Raw genomic sequence first — 15,432 nt, 5'->3', positions numbered from 1 at the left:
ACTTCATGTAATGCTCTCTCAGTGACTAGTACCGTAGGATGATTTGAAAGAGAGACTTTCACAGTGCGCCGCTCTAACAGTGATTACAAACCTCATTCCAAGCAATCAAAAATACATTTTTTGCTACATGGTAGATTTTTTATATCTGTGAAATTTGCAGAAAATATACTGTTCAAAATCATTTGACTCACTTTACAGCCTGAATGTTGTGTTCTGATGGGGTTGCGTCTGTCTCTCCAGGTGGGAAGGATGCATGTCAGGTTTCTAGGATACCCACTTACTGTAGAGTTATGTAAATTAACTACATTTAGGTCAATCCTAAACTCATTTATCGTAAGAGGATCCTGAAAACCAAGCACAGATTAGGCATAACTGGGCTTTCGTTGGTCATCCCATATGAAGGATTATTCTTTTTTTTAAATTACATAGAGGCATGGTTAGTACAAAAGAATACATTTTCTTCATTTCTCTGTCTTGGTTTCATAGATTCAGAAAAAGCGAGGGGATCTCCGACTCATTGTCACATCTGCAACACTTGATGCAGAGGTAAGTGTAAAAGATTGGTGATTTGTGTCCTCTGCTTTGTGAGCATATATATTCAGTAGTGAAAACTGTCTGTATGGACTTATTTTCACAGAGCATGACTAATTTATTTTCATACACTAAAAACATAATAGTTGTTTGTGAGAGGGCTGGAATTAAAGGTAATCACTAATAAAAAGAAAAGTATTCATCCTCTAGCAGGGATCCCCACCAGACTGGCCCTAAAATTGGCTAGGTTAAGAAAAGCAGCCGATGTAAAGGCCAGGTTTCAGGTGATGATGGGCACTGAAGATGCCTACACTGCTTGCTTCCTGACTATGACATTTCAGCTTACTTTGAGACCAATGGCCATTAAGCGGAAGCAGTGTAAACTGTTCTTATCTGAACATTCCCAGACCTCAGATTTCAATACAAACTATGCCTTTTAATGCTGAAACTAGACTTACAACGGTTTCTCCCCCTAAAATGTGGTCAAGGAAGGGACCTGCTCCTTCATCTGCCACTTATGATGAGGCCTCATGGCCTCTGTACAAGGTGTCTCTTGCTCCATCTGTCTACTCTGGTAACTTTCTGGTGGTCCCCTTGAACATATTGTCAATGCCATCTAGTTTGGTAGCATGGGATGCCTCCGAGAGAAGTAATCCAATAGCGCTGAGGTAATCATTACAAGCCAGGAGAGGTGTGTAGCCTATAACTTTAGGATGCAAATATTTAAGGACCTTTCGAAGGTGGAACATCCCCAATTGTAGAACGGCGACCCATCGGATGACAGTAGTGATCATTATATTGATGCACTATCAACCGGGAATTCTGGGATTGTTGGTGATCGGCACAAAGGCGTGCCTTTGTGTGTTCCATCCTCACAAAAGAATACTCTCTTAATGTGCCCATTTCTTTTGCTGGCCTGATGAATACATTGACAAGGTAATTTGACATCCCAAACACTTTTGAGGGGAAGTGTAAGTACAAGGCTTCTGATCCAGGTCTGGTTTTCCTATCTGTTTGTCCACAGCTGTTTGTTTTTTCCAGTGGTATCAAAGAGATTATCTTTAACTTCGGAGATGGTGACTCACCATGATGGGGGGAAAGCTGACACCTGGTTGTACTGGTAACAAAGATTGTACTCCCAGAGGATTTTAAGTTTGAGCAGCCATAGCCACCTGCTTATATGTAGGTCGGATCAAAGCATGTGGGAAAGGAAAGAGAGTTTAATTAATTTCCTTCCTGAGGCTAAAGAAGGGGTAGCCTAAATAGCATCTAGTTAAGGGGGAAATATATGATCAGCGGAAGATATTGCATATCTCTCAGTCAGGTAGGTAGCTCAGCTCATTCAGTAGTACTCCTGAAGCATGCATAGTAAAAACTGTAGGGTTTCCGGCCAGAGGATCAGTTCAGTATTGAGAACCTTTAGTCCTCAGACAGATGAAAAAATTTAACAAATGATGATCCTCTTGTGTGTATTGTTTTCCTCCATCAGGTTTCCCTTTCTCCTTCTCTGTTTATATTTCCTCCTGGACTTTCCCTCTCCCCAGGCTCCACTGCGCCTATTACATCCTGCTCCTTCTCCCTATCATGGTCTTTCTTTCTCACCTTAAGTTGGCTTTCTTAACTCTTGACATTGCACTGAGAAAGCATGTAATTCCGTACTAATAATGAAAGTTGTCTAAGAGGAAATTCTAGAAGGGCAGGAGGATGCTGTCTCATGTAAGGCTAGAAGGAGGAAGGGTCTGTGAGAACCAAGTAAAAGTATTGGGCTCACATGGATGGATGAAGATAGAAGGATAAAACTGCACTGCCCTAATAATTCCTGTGCTACCATGGTAACAAACTACCAAGCATTTTACCTCTCACCCTAGGACGTGCAAGGTGCTAGTCTGGCTGGGTCTGTGCCATGTCATGTCTGTGGCCTGTCCGAATCGTGTTCATCCACTTATGGGGCCTTTTGGAGCATGAAAGGAGGGTGAGGCATAAAAACGCCTGCTCAGAAAATGTCTCCCCCTTTGGCCTAGGACGAATTTGTGGAATTGGGGTCTTTTAAAGTGAGCAGTATACCTGCCTTGAACATTACTCCCATTCCTGCAACTGTGGCATCATTTTACTAATTAGGCAACATCTCTGCCTATCTTATGATGCCTTATGGATTATTGTTTTCTTTCTCATTTTCCTTTTCTTTTGGTCCACATGCTGCCCCTCTGGCTTCGTTTATTCGATGCAGCCTCCTCTCTATTTTGTTTCCTCCTGCCCTCCCACTCCAACTGGGTTACCTATAACACAGATCATCAGGGCAAATCACTACCTCTTTCAGTTGCTTCTAGCATAATAGGTACTTTGAAACGTAATATTTGTTTTGCAGAATACATTTGAACCACTAGCTAGTTTTGAATATATTTTGTGAAATTATCTCTTAAACCACCTCCTACATCAAACCGCTAGGCCTTGTAGCCCAAGACAAGATAAACATCTCTCTTATCACTCACACACAACTCAAAAACACTTCCACAAAGGATCATAACAAAAACAACACTCTGCCAATCTCACACTCCCCCACATTGTAGGATGGTTCCCTCCTGGAAATGCTCTTGTCCATCCCTCAAAATGGTTTGAAGCACTGTGAGAAATTGGATTGTTGGTTGCGTGGGGTGTTGATCCTGCTCAAGCAACAGACACAATTCCTATCAGGGTGAACCACAAAAGTCAATAAATTAACCTGTGCTTAAACCACTGGTAGCTTGGCACATAAGCAGTCAAGCTTAACTTAGGGGCAATGTGTAAAGAATTTATGTAGTGCACAAGCAGTAATAAAGTGAAAATACAATGCAACAAAAATCCCACATCAATTTAGAAAGAATGGAGTACATTTAAAAAAAATTATTTGACACCAAAATGGCAAAAATCCAATCAGTAGAAGTGGAGTATCAAATTTGTAAAGTTTAAGTTAAAACTAGCGCCTGAAAGATCAAAGCACCAACCGACGACATCTATTGACGCGAGACCGGAATCAAAGTCGAAAAATCAGGCCAACTGCTATGGAGCGCGAATCGGATACAAGAAGTGGCTTGGGCTCAGTCGGCACCTACCTTTGGACTTAGAAAACAATTCTGAAAAAATGTTCTGTGAAGGTAGAAGTTCAGCAGGTAAAGGCTGCAGGTGGTGTCCGAGGAGGAGGAGGAGTCGTTGGGGAGCTGCTGGATGAAGTTGCAGTGAATATTTCCACGTCCAGACATAGGACCTGATTCAGATCTTGGCGGCGGATTACTCCATCACAACGGTGACGGATATCTCGTCTGCCAAAATATAAATCCCATTATATCCTTTGTGATGGAGTAACCCGTGACGGAGTAACCCATCCGCCAAGATCTAAATATGGCCCGAGTCTTTTTTTTGGAAAGTCAAAATCTCCAGTGGAATGAGGTTGGAGGCTGTAGACAACAAGTTCTCCACAAGGCAGGATATCCTTCCTGCGAAGGACTGCTGACCAGGATTTGCTGCCTCAGAAAAGAATGCAATGGGCGCTGCCGCAAAGTAAGGGCAACCGGCCATGCACCTTGGTTGGATAGACAAGCAGGTTGGTCCTAGTCTCTTCTCGGTTGTCAGAGCAGTTTTTAGCCAAAAAATGTCTACCTTTTGAATCATCGCTAATTGGCCACTATTAGTACCAACTTCCAAGGGTTCAGGACTGGGGAGGCACCATTTAGAGGATTGGTACCCACTCATGCTAATTTCAAGTGCAGGTTCCAGATGTTTAGAGCCTTACTGCACTGAGCATCTGTTTAGGAGTCCAGCCAACTAGTCCTTGGAGTCGTTCTGATAGTCCTAGTTTCAAGAGAAGAAACATGGCTTCAGAAGCAGGGCAAGCCTCTAAGGGTTTAAAGCATGCTTCAGTTGGCAGAGCAGTTCTTCCAGGTGCAGCAAAGCAGTCTTCTGCAGCACACAGCGCCACAGCAGCAGGCAGTCCTCTAGGGGTCCTTCCGCAGGTCTACAGTGTGGGTCTGAGGCTCCTATTTTTATACCTGGTGCCTTCTTTGAAGTAGGAGAAGTTTCTAGAGAATTCACTTTGAAGTGCTTGTAGTATCCTTCCTTTCATGCCGTGCTCCAGCCTGGCTGCCTGAACGACGAAGTGGTGTGAAGGCAGGACTCATCCTATTGATTTTCGAATGCGGCTGAGCCTAGCTTCAAAATCATCAAATATGGAAAATGAAAGAAAAATAATTGCTTTTTATTGAGAGTCCTTAGTCGTCCTCTATATTAGTGTAGTTTGAACATGAAATCCCAAAATTAATAGTCTATTCGTTTCAAACCGTATATATTATAGGTTCTATTCAGGACCAGCGCTGGATGATTTCTTAGATATTCAAATATCATGTAAGAGGAGGAGCCTCTTTCATTTGTGTTCGTGTTTTCTATCTGAATACAATACTGAGTGGCACAGAAATGCAGTCCTACATGGTGACTGTGTTTCATTCCTTCATAAGAAATTATTTTGAAGAATATAGACTTTTCACTCTTCATTGAAAAACAAGTGAACAAGGCGTCAGTTTTTCTTTTCTCCAGCTTCAGTGGGATTTGCAAATGGCGACCATTTGGACCGGATTGGGCTTACCTTAGGGCTGATTTATATGCAATAAAAGGGGAATTTAAGGCTTGGCAAGGGGGTTATTTTGCCAAGTTGAATTTGCAGTTGAAAACTGCATTCAGGCTGCAATGGCAAACTTGAGACATATTTTAAGGGACTATTTAAGTGGGTGGCACGATAAGTGCTGCTGGCCCACTAGTAGCATTTAATTTACAGGCACTGGGTATATGGTTTACTACTTAACTTGGAACGTATCAGTAAATTAGATATGCCAATCAGGCGTAAACTGGGAACATATAAGTAAATTAAATATGCCCATCAGGTGTAAGCCAATTTTACTTTGTTTTAGGGAGTGAGCACAAGCACTTTAGCACTGGTTGAAATTTCTCCCATATGTTTCTCCCATATGTACTTTCCAACATTTCAGGAAACCATCTGCGATCATTGTCTCATAGCGTGACATTGTATTTAATGGGAACCCCCTCAGATTGCTCTTATGTTCCATTTGCCATTGGAAGTACTATGGCAGATTGGTCAATATAATATCCTCGCATTCTAATGATCCAAAATCTCAGCCTACTGAAGCAGAACACACTCTAGCAGCAGATATATGTGTAGGCAGATGTGTTATTATCAGGAACATGAAGAAGGACATTAAATCATCAGATAGGCAACCATTCTAACTGGAGTACAAGGATCAGATATGTTTCACACAGTCTAATTTTGAAATTAGTTTCACCTATGGATCAAAGGAAATTGTATCTTTTTAACCACAAGTACTTGTTCATAGGAGTCAGAGGTGAATTCTGACAATTTCACAGAAATGCAGCAGATTTGAGGAGACTTGCAGTGCGTGGGTAGCTCCCACCAACCGAATGGGCCTTGAGCAGAAAGTTTTGCACATACAAAACTACAAGAAAGTTCTAGTGTCGAAGATGTGCTGCCTCTGCATCAAAGAACTTAAAAAACAAATCTAGTGCAGTTTGTAAGCTGAAGAATAGATACTTCATTTGATAATGGAAATACCTTTACATTAACAAAAGGTAACTGCAGTACACTATTCCAAAAGTAATGTGGAACAATGCCCCCTTGATTTCTATTGTGCAGAAGACATCCCCAACTCAGGAACGAAGCAGTGTTTTAAAATGTCACTATCTCTATCTTTCTCTCTCACTATAAATGTTTTGAGGCAGTCTTAAATCTAAAATCAAAAGTTCTTTCCATTTATTGTCAGCCAGAATGTATCTGGAGTGCACTTTGGTGCTGTTCACAACAAGCTACTCTTCCACGGCATTCTTGTCTGGAGTGGATTGCAACCTCTCAAATGGCATTTTTGCTGGAAAATAAATGAATTTGAGGTGGTGATCCAAAACCATGGAAAAACCTAAAGATAATTCCTCCCAGCTGGAAAGAAACTTTGGAACCTCGCAGTGGTGGTGCGTCCATTAGGGCTCTGGGGCGTTGCCCCACAACACGCGCTGCCCCACTACCCGCGCTGCGCGACTACATGCGCTGTCAGTGTCACTAAAGTAACAACTTAAACAACAGTTTAAGTTAATTTAACTTACTCCAGAGTCGTAGTCTACACGGGCGTGGCCCGCCGGTCACTGGGCCACGCCCGAGGCAGTCAGGCTTGCAGTGGCTCTGAAGGGGATGGGGCACGCACTGGCATCAGGCACAACAACATACAGCAAGGGTCAGTGGTGGTGATCTAATGCGCATGTTCGGTTTTTGGCTGACCATTTTCTGACCAGCCCGAACATGCGCACTAGGCTGCACATTAGGAGACCGAGGGCTGTTTCATGCTGCAGCCCCCGGTCTCCTAATGAGCGGGGAGTATCCCCTGTTCAAGCCAATCCTGGCGCTGCTGGAGCAGCGTCTGGATTGGCTGAGAGGCACGCGTTGTTTGCCAATGCCAGGCCTCTCTGGCGCTGGCGCGCAGTCCTGAGCATTGGGCGCCGAGCGTGGGTGTAACCAAGCATGACCAATCACTGTCATGGCTTATGAAGCCATGCAGACAGTGATTGCCCATTTCTACGTGGAAGGAAGCGTGACTATGACTGTGACGTCACGTGGGAGCAGACCGCGCCAGTCAGGCACCTCGTGTTCAGTGCTGCTTCTAGAGAGTGCCTACTGCTCGCTCCGTCGCTCGTGCTTGGGTCACCTCACCTCAGCCGCTTCATTTATTTAATTCAGCCAGATTCATCACTGACTGACTCATCGTGAGTAAAGGTAAGACTATTTCACACTTTTCATGAAAATGGGGCGCTTAGGGATTTCAGTTATGTGTTCAATGAGTTGCATGAAATTCGTCTGACAGATTGTCATGTTGGATCTGAGGTGGTGGGGGGTGGCATGATGCTAAGGGTCCATAGCAATCAGTTCTCCAACCATGGGAACCTAGGCAATGTGCCGTCAGGCAGACGTCCCACGAGCTGTTTATAGAGGCCAAGATACGCAAGTTGTTTCTATCAACCATCATGCTAATTAGCCAGTCGGTTGCTGCACGCGGGTGCCATGTAAGAGATTACCTGCCAGGTCATGTGGGGATGCTGTTGCTGGGAGAACGGGGTCACCGTAGTGATGCACTTGTGGAAACTGCACATCACTCTGTGTCGTCAGCCGGGTCTCGGAGTAGCAGGGTGAGCAGGCAAGAGATGAAGAGGATCTCTGCTACAAATGGCCTCTGTTTAATAACCCCCTGTTCCCCAGGAATTTCACAAAAGATCTGGATCAGCAGGGACACCCACAGTCCGGATTAAATGGGGACCTTGTTTATCCAATTTTACAATAAAGCATTGAGAATTCAGAGCGTGTGCACTGATGATACAGTACATTAAGGAAGCTCCCATAAGGATATTTGATCACCTCAAAGGACTCTTGTCACAACGAAGCATCGTGGCTGTATGATTTTCGATTTCATTTTTAACTCGATTTGAGTCACTTATAAAGCTGAAAGTATTTACACAGTGCACTTCAGAGATCGGCAGAATTAAGCAAAGTCCCTGGCCTCAATCGGCAGAATTAAGCAAAGTCCCTGGCCTCAGGGGTCTCACACACATATATCCCACCCCATTTGTGATGCACTCCGGCATCAGCCTTGTAGGTAGCCCAAGGCGCTTTAGGATTAAGCCCTGCGGTGCCCAGTCATAACTGTCAATCAGGCTTTCACCTGACCCACTTCCATCTTGTCTCAGGGTGGTGTGAGGTCAGGAACCTTACGGACCCCACCTCACTCTGACGAGACGGGAGAGGATGAGGTGAAAAAGCTTCAGGCTTAAAGCTGAACCCTGCACAGTAATGCAGATTGCAGGCTTCAACTATGATTCCTGCTTCAGTGCCTGAGGCAGAATCAGCTGTGTACCTGTTCTGAGGGCCCATGGACCAGTAGCCAAGTAGCTAAAATGCAGCAGCGCAGTCAGTTGAAAGTAAGTAAAAAAATACAAGAGTGTGTGTGAGTGCGTGTGAGTGTGTGTGTGTGTGTGAGTGCATGTGTGTGTTGTGTAAGCAAGTACTGGAGGAATTTATTGCATATGGGGCATCCATAGGAAAATTCTGTCTCTGGCATATTACAAGTAATTCTTGGCGTGTTGGAAACCCGTGGCAAAATGCCGGCAGTGGCTTATTGGTGGTAACTCTTAGCATATGTAGTATTCATGGAAAAATGCTAGAGCTAGTAAATTAGAGGTCATTTATGAGTCATAAATGACCTCTAATTTACTAGCTCATGTGGTGGATACTGCTAAGAGCTTCAGAAACTGGGTAAAAATCACGGTTGGCGAGTTTGAGGATGCGCTTGTAAAATTGAAAGAGAAGGACCTTGAGAGTAGTTTAATAAATTGTCAAGTTCAGCAGTCAAGGAAGTTGCCCCTCTAACGATAGCTTGCCCAAAGGGTAGGAAGCAACCCTCTGCTTGTTGGTTTTCTGAGGAGCTCAAGGAGCTTCAAAGGCAATGTAGGAGGCAGGAACAGAAATGAAGACTGACTCCTGAGTTGGAAGAGAAAATCAAACACAGAGAGCTTACTCTGAAATATAAAAGCGCGATCAAAATCGAAAAATCTGTGTATTTCTCCTAGAGGATTAGGTCAGCTATCAACATTCCGAAAGAACTCTTTTATACATTGAGCACCCTTATGTCACCTCCTATACCTCAGGCGGTAGAAAACTCGTAAGCTTTCTACAGTAAGGTGGCAGAATTCTTTAAGGATAAGATCATGAAGATCTTTGTAGACTTACCTGCCCTCACTGATAGTCCCTGTGATTCTGGGATGGCAAAAGGGAAGGATAGACATATGACTGCCAGCGGAGAAGGGGCGATTCCAGAACTGCCTAACCTCAGCTGCTTAGCTAGGTTCTTCCCGTTGCTGGCATCAAAAATCAAGACTTTGTAAGTGTACCACCTCGGGTTCACCAACTACCCTTGCCCGCCCAGGTACTGCAATTGGTCCCTGACCTTATGACGGAGGTCCTGGAGAAGGTCTACTTGCAGGTCCTTGAGAACGGGGTGTACCCGCAAGGCTGGTAGGAGGCAGTGGTCATCACTCTGAGGAAAAAGCCTGACTGGGGTTCTAGCAATTTGAAAAACTTGTACCCAACCGCATTGTTGCCTGCTCCAGCTATTATCCTTGAGAAGCATATCAACCAGGAATGAGCTCAGCATCTCCTAGATCTAGAACTCCTGGACCCTTCTCAAAATGGGTTCAGGAGGAATTGCAGCACCGAATTGGCGCTTATAGCAACTGCAAATTCCATTCGTAGGCAAGTCGACCATGGAGATGAGGCTATTCTGGTACTGCTAGACCTGTCTGGCGACCCCATGCGGATGACACATAAATCATCATCTCCATCTAAGATGAGTGGGAAGAAGTGGCTGATAAGTTTAGGGCTTATATGTTGGATATCAGCAGGTGGATGAGAGGAAACTGTTCATAAAGAACTGGGGGAAAACTGAGATAGTGGTGTTAGAAATGGATAGCTCAATTTGGACTAATCATTGGTGGTCTGAAATGTGTGGTGTTTTGCCTGTTCCGGCGGCTGTGACCAAAAACCTGTGTGTGATTTTTGATAGTGCCTTGACCTTCAACACCCAGGTTAATAGACCGGTGAGCTCCTGTTTCTGGATTATTAAGATACTGCAGAAAATACTGCCTTTTCTCCCAAAAGAGCTTAGGGTGTTAGTGGTTGTTGCGTTAACACCTCTAGCTTAGACTACTGCAATGCACTTTAGTTAAATGCCAACTAGTACTTACTAAACAGGCTCCAAATCATTAAATATGCGGCAGCACATTCAGTCCTGGAATAACCTAAACATTCCTCTGTCAGGGACAGATTGAGAGCCCTTTACTGGCTACCAGTAAAGAAGCGGGAGCCTTTTAAAGCCCTTTGCTTGGCTCACAAGGCTCTCCATTCTTAACTCAGGACGGCCTTCCGTTGAGGCCTCTGAGATCCGCTGGACAATGTAAGGTGATGGTTCCTAGGTGTAAGAAAGCCAGATGGCGAAACGACCTTTCACAGTGGCAGCTACCAGGCAGTGGAACTCCCTCCCGGAACACATCACAAGCTTAAACCTGTACCTGATTTTTCATAAGTAGGTGAAAACATCGTTATTTTAGTCCTCCCTCTAAGTTGTCGGATAGCTGAGGTTTTATCTGCTTTGGGCCTTCTCCTTTCACACAGTTTTTCGGTTTTAGTGATTTGATGACTGCAGATTGCAAACTTGCGTTGCTGGCTGTCTTGACTGAAGACCATTCAAAATGTGCCTGTGACTAAATGAGTATTTGCTTCTGTCTGACTAGTCGCCTTTTTCTTCCACTAATGTAATGTCTTTTGTTTGCATTCCATTTGCTGCTCTAGAAATTCAAGGATTTCTTTAATCAGAATGAAAGTTGTGATCCAAGCCTTGACACGTGTACGATCCTTACTGTGGAGGGAAGGACATTTCCAGTGGATGTATTTCACACACAAAGGTAAGTCTTTATTTTTGTGCTCTAGAGTTGTAGAGACCTGTGTACACTGCATAAACATCTTGCATAACCGTATCTTTAAGCTCAGGTTTGCTCATGCCTAAGAACATTGTTGTTTGGCACAAACTGTAGACCTGTTCCCCTTTTGTTTGCCAGTTAAATGCAGCAGATATCCTTGAAATTTCCATCACATATATATAAGAACTTTACCTTTCTGTTTCTCCACCAAAACTAATCCGTAGATAGTGAGGTTGGTTGTATGTCGGAGCAGTGCATGCCTTTCACATGCATGCCATTACTCCGCAGTCTTCTCAATGAATGTGTCTTTACCATACATTCCTTTACCAAGCATATCGTTACGACATGCCTTAAGGAAAGCATTGGCCTTTGGAGTGGTACAATTAACTATTCCAACTCCAGTCTGCGTAGCAGTAGTTAAAGCTTTGTACTTTAAAGTCCAATGCCGCTTTCTGTAAGGCATGTAGTTCTAATGAAATGCGTGATAAAGAAACTCGTGGTAAAGACGCATTCATTGTAACAGCCACATTGTAACTGCAGATCGTGGTTCGGCCTTTGTGGTAAGGGCTGTTTCCTGTGAGGTCAAAGGTTTAACAGGGCACAAGTCTACAAGTCTGAACTTTTTTGTTTCTCAAAGGTGAAGACTGTTAGATACAAGTGTAGAATTAAATTGATCTACAGATGTGTTCATGAATTAAAAAAATAATAGGGTCCACAAAGGGGGTCTTATTTTGCTTGTGCCTTGGATGCATAGTTTAATCCTCTAATGTGTCAGTTTGCTCCTCCTCTCTCACTCACTCTTTCTTGTTCATTCCACATTGGTAATCATTTAAACCCCTGTTTCTAGCAGACTTTGCTGACATCCTGAGATCCCTGAATATTGCCCCCGTCTTACCCTTGTCCTGCACCACAGTGCTCCCTGGAGAAACCTCATTGCTCTTACACCCCACTGTCAACACGTCCCTCAGAGTATCATATTCAGAAACTTTCAAGACTAGCCAAATACTCCAACTTTTCAAGAAACCCACACTAAACCTTGATGACCTCTGTAACTATCAGCCCAAATCCCACCCAACCCTCATTGGCAAGATATTCTTAAAAGTAGTCAAATGTGCAATTCCAAGCTCACATCAATGCCATTCAGTCATTCATTACTCACTTTATTTCGCCAATTTGATAGAACGGCATAAAAGTATTCTACATATAATAAGATCACAGTACCATGATATACATAAAAACAACAGTCATTAAAAAATGCAATAAAAAGCTATGATACAAATAAAATATTACACAGAATTGGAGCCCATTTTTTCACTTGCTTTATATATTCAGCGTACTTTTTTTAAAGCTCCTTGAAAAAATGAAGCCAAGCCGAAACAAATAAGGGTATCAGACAACTGTTTTAGATGGTAAAAGGCTGGACGACATTGTCTTACACTGTGAGCGCGCAAGATTGGCCGAATAAACCTCTTCCTCTCCTCACTATAAAATTTAAAGAAGAATAACAAATGAAGGTCGCATTGAGCTGATACAAAATCGCAAGGACAAACAGACAAAGCATTCATAGAGTGGGTGTTAGCGGGGTAACCAAGCATTAAGGGAATATAGTACAAACGGAACCTCGTTAGTAGAAATCTATGATAAGAGTTAGTCACAAAAGATAAATAATTAGGTTCAGATATGTTTGTTTTTGGTTCTAGGTAATATTGTTTAACCCTTGATTTGCAACAGATGGCTTCACATCTCATATTCCTAATTTTCCTCTGTTTTTCTGTTAGACACTTTTTCAATTCTGACCTAGAAATGGAGGTGCAGGTGGATGAGCCATCAAATAGGTTTGACATGCCGATGGAGTAGAAGCTCTGCTTGGCAAATTGCAACCATTTTATTTTACGAGACCCGTCAAGCTTTAGGTTAACATGCAGAATATCTTGTGTTAGCTTCAATGTTTCCCTCCTCTATACTGAATGCCACAAGAGGGGGGCGGGTGGGGGGGGGGGGGTCAATTGGATCTGATCTGTATTAAAAGGGAATTCCAATTTGATGGTGCAATTATAAGAAGAACATGATTGAGGAACGCCAATTAGGCGTTTTCCAAATCTATTCTCAATTTGTTGCAAACTGGGAACAGGTATAACACCCCACGCAGGTGCTCCATAGTTTGCTATGGACGTTGTTTTTGCTTCATATATCTTTTTTTTTAAATAGTTTCTAGGGGTTTAGACCCCAGTTTCTTAATGAAGCTCAAAATTGCCCCTATACTTCTCTCCATCAGAAGTCCTCTATTAGCCCCCATGATTTGCCTTGTATTTTGTGAGTCAAACAGAACCCGAGATAGGAGAATTACTCTACCACCTCCAATCTCCTCCCCTCAACATTCCAAATAGGTTGGATTCATAATCTTGCTCCTTCCACGAGCACACAAGATTTAATTTAATTTACTTTAAGATTCAAATTATTCATAAACCTTACATACTTGTCTATAAGCTTCTGCAGCGACTTGCCAGTCCGAGACAACAGTACTGCGTCATGCATACGACAGAAGGGGAACATGGGCAGAGTTGACAACAGGAACATCACTAGTGGACCCAACCAATGCTGCCTCCACACATCATCGCCAACAATCTCCTTAATCTCTACCTCTTTGGCGTCATATCATGCTGCAACACAGGGACAGCTACCTTACAAATTATAGAGTACACCCTCGCAACCACAGATAAAAATGTCAACTACCTCCTGATATTGGAGGACTTTTTAACCACCTCAGCACTGTGGATCATCTCATGCTCATCGACACTGAAGTTTAGAATGGGATTCACTGGCAATGTCCTTCACTGGTTCTCCTTCTACCTGTTTAACTAACATCAGTATGTTCATTTTGTCATCGCCAGGTACTAGTAGATCCATATTATCAGCAGACTCACATAGGGTTCCATCTTGCCCCCATCTTAGTTAGTCTTTATTTGCAACCTCTTAGAATACTATCCAATCAAACTGCATCAAAATTCACCAAATTACCAGTGATTCACAATTCTACATGAAAGTCTCCTCTGCTCCAGACTTTCAAAGCCTCAAACACTGTCTACATCTCATCCACACCTAATGTCTAGCACCTATATGAAGCTTCAAGGCACAAAAATAGAATTCCTACTGTTCACCAAGAACCACGGATATCAATATAAACCTGGCTCTTAATTATATGAACCTGGTTGGATTCAAAGCCTAACTATCACTCAGTGCTCAAATTTACCCTGGACACCGACCTCACCCTAAAGGAACACATCGCATACAATACCAAAACAGACTGGTATGAGCTCTCACTACTAATGGAAGTGGAACTGTTCCTACCAGAAAACAACTTCAGAACTGCCGTTCAAGCCTCGTATTCTTGTATCGCAGTGGTGGCAATACACTGATCCACAACCTTGCCGACTCCACCCTCATCCCTCATTAGGGCATCCTACAGATCACAGCAAGCCTCATTGAGGTCCTGAATTTCTTTATGATTTCATCCCATCCTGGTGGAGCTGCACTGTGAGAAAAAGTGGGAAAAAACAGACCTTCTTCATTTGTGAATCCAGGATCAGAATTGACGTCCCCCCTAACCATAAAGACCGCCCAACCTTTCTCCCATTTAGTATGTAGAAAGATATGGTAACCAGGTATAAAGCAAAAAGTGGGCACCCTGCAATCTTATTTAAGGGGAAGTAAGCAGCAAATGCAAAGTATAGGGGGTGCTCCTCTTTCTCCCATTTAGGAAAGAGCTGAAGACACACCTCTTTTAAGAGCACTACATCACTAAGATATATCCGTTCACAATAACTCTCAGAACCCAGCTACCCACTAACTCAAATGTTGAATGTATCTTTGTGCCTTTTGACCCTCTCTGCAGCCTTCCCCTAGGCCTGCATTTAAATACCTCACACATACATACAGGTATAGCTAAGGTTAATCAGACGGTTCAAATATAAACAAACTAATTGATGCTCTTGTGCCTTTCATTCCACTCCACCCTCTTGCTATCCCTCACTTTTTGGTCTCATCATGATAGAAAGGATACATTCAACTCTATTATCCCACCTGATTTTCATGCTAACTATGTCTGAAAAGAGGAATGTGACGGATGACTTTCTTTCATGAATGGAGTATAGGAAAGTTTGCAGATTGGAGGATGAGGACAGAGGATGTGCTACCAACCCTTCAGGATTTTGGGCAAAGTATGCAAATCAAATTCAAAGACTTTATTCAGATTTATACAGAAATCCATAAATACATAGCAAACAAAATAGACATTAAAAATGTTGCTCATTTCCAGGTTTTGAGGTATATACTTAT

At 43.0% G+C, this 15,432-nt stretch overlaps 1 protein-coding gene across 1 annotated transcript in view; it reads left to right on the top strand.

Moving 5' to 3' along the window:
• The window catches only part of DHX35 (DEAH-box helicase 35), a 446,551-nt gene that overhangs the window by 193,415 nt on the left and 237,704 nt on the right, over positions 1 to 15,432 (top strand). Inside the window, exons 8-9 of the mRNA XM_085619115.1 lie at positions 487 to 546; positions 10,970 to 11,082. Of these exons, the coding sequence (XP_085475241.1) occupies positions 487 to 546; positions 10,970 to 11,082 (173 nt within the window). The remainder of the gene's footprint in view (positions 1 to 486; positions 547 to 10,969; positions 11,083 to 15,432) is intronic.

This window comes from Triturus cristatus, chromosome 7, assembly GCF_964204655.1.
Source record: "Triturus cristatus chromosome 7, aTriCri1.1, whole genome shotgun sequence".
Classification (NCBI taxonomy): Eukaryota; Metazoa; Chordata; class Amphibia; order Caudata; family Salamandridae; genus Triturus; species Triturus cristatus.
Note: the sequence above shows the minus strand (reverse complement) of the source record. Positions and strands in the feature narration are given on the sequence as shown.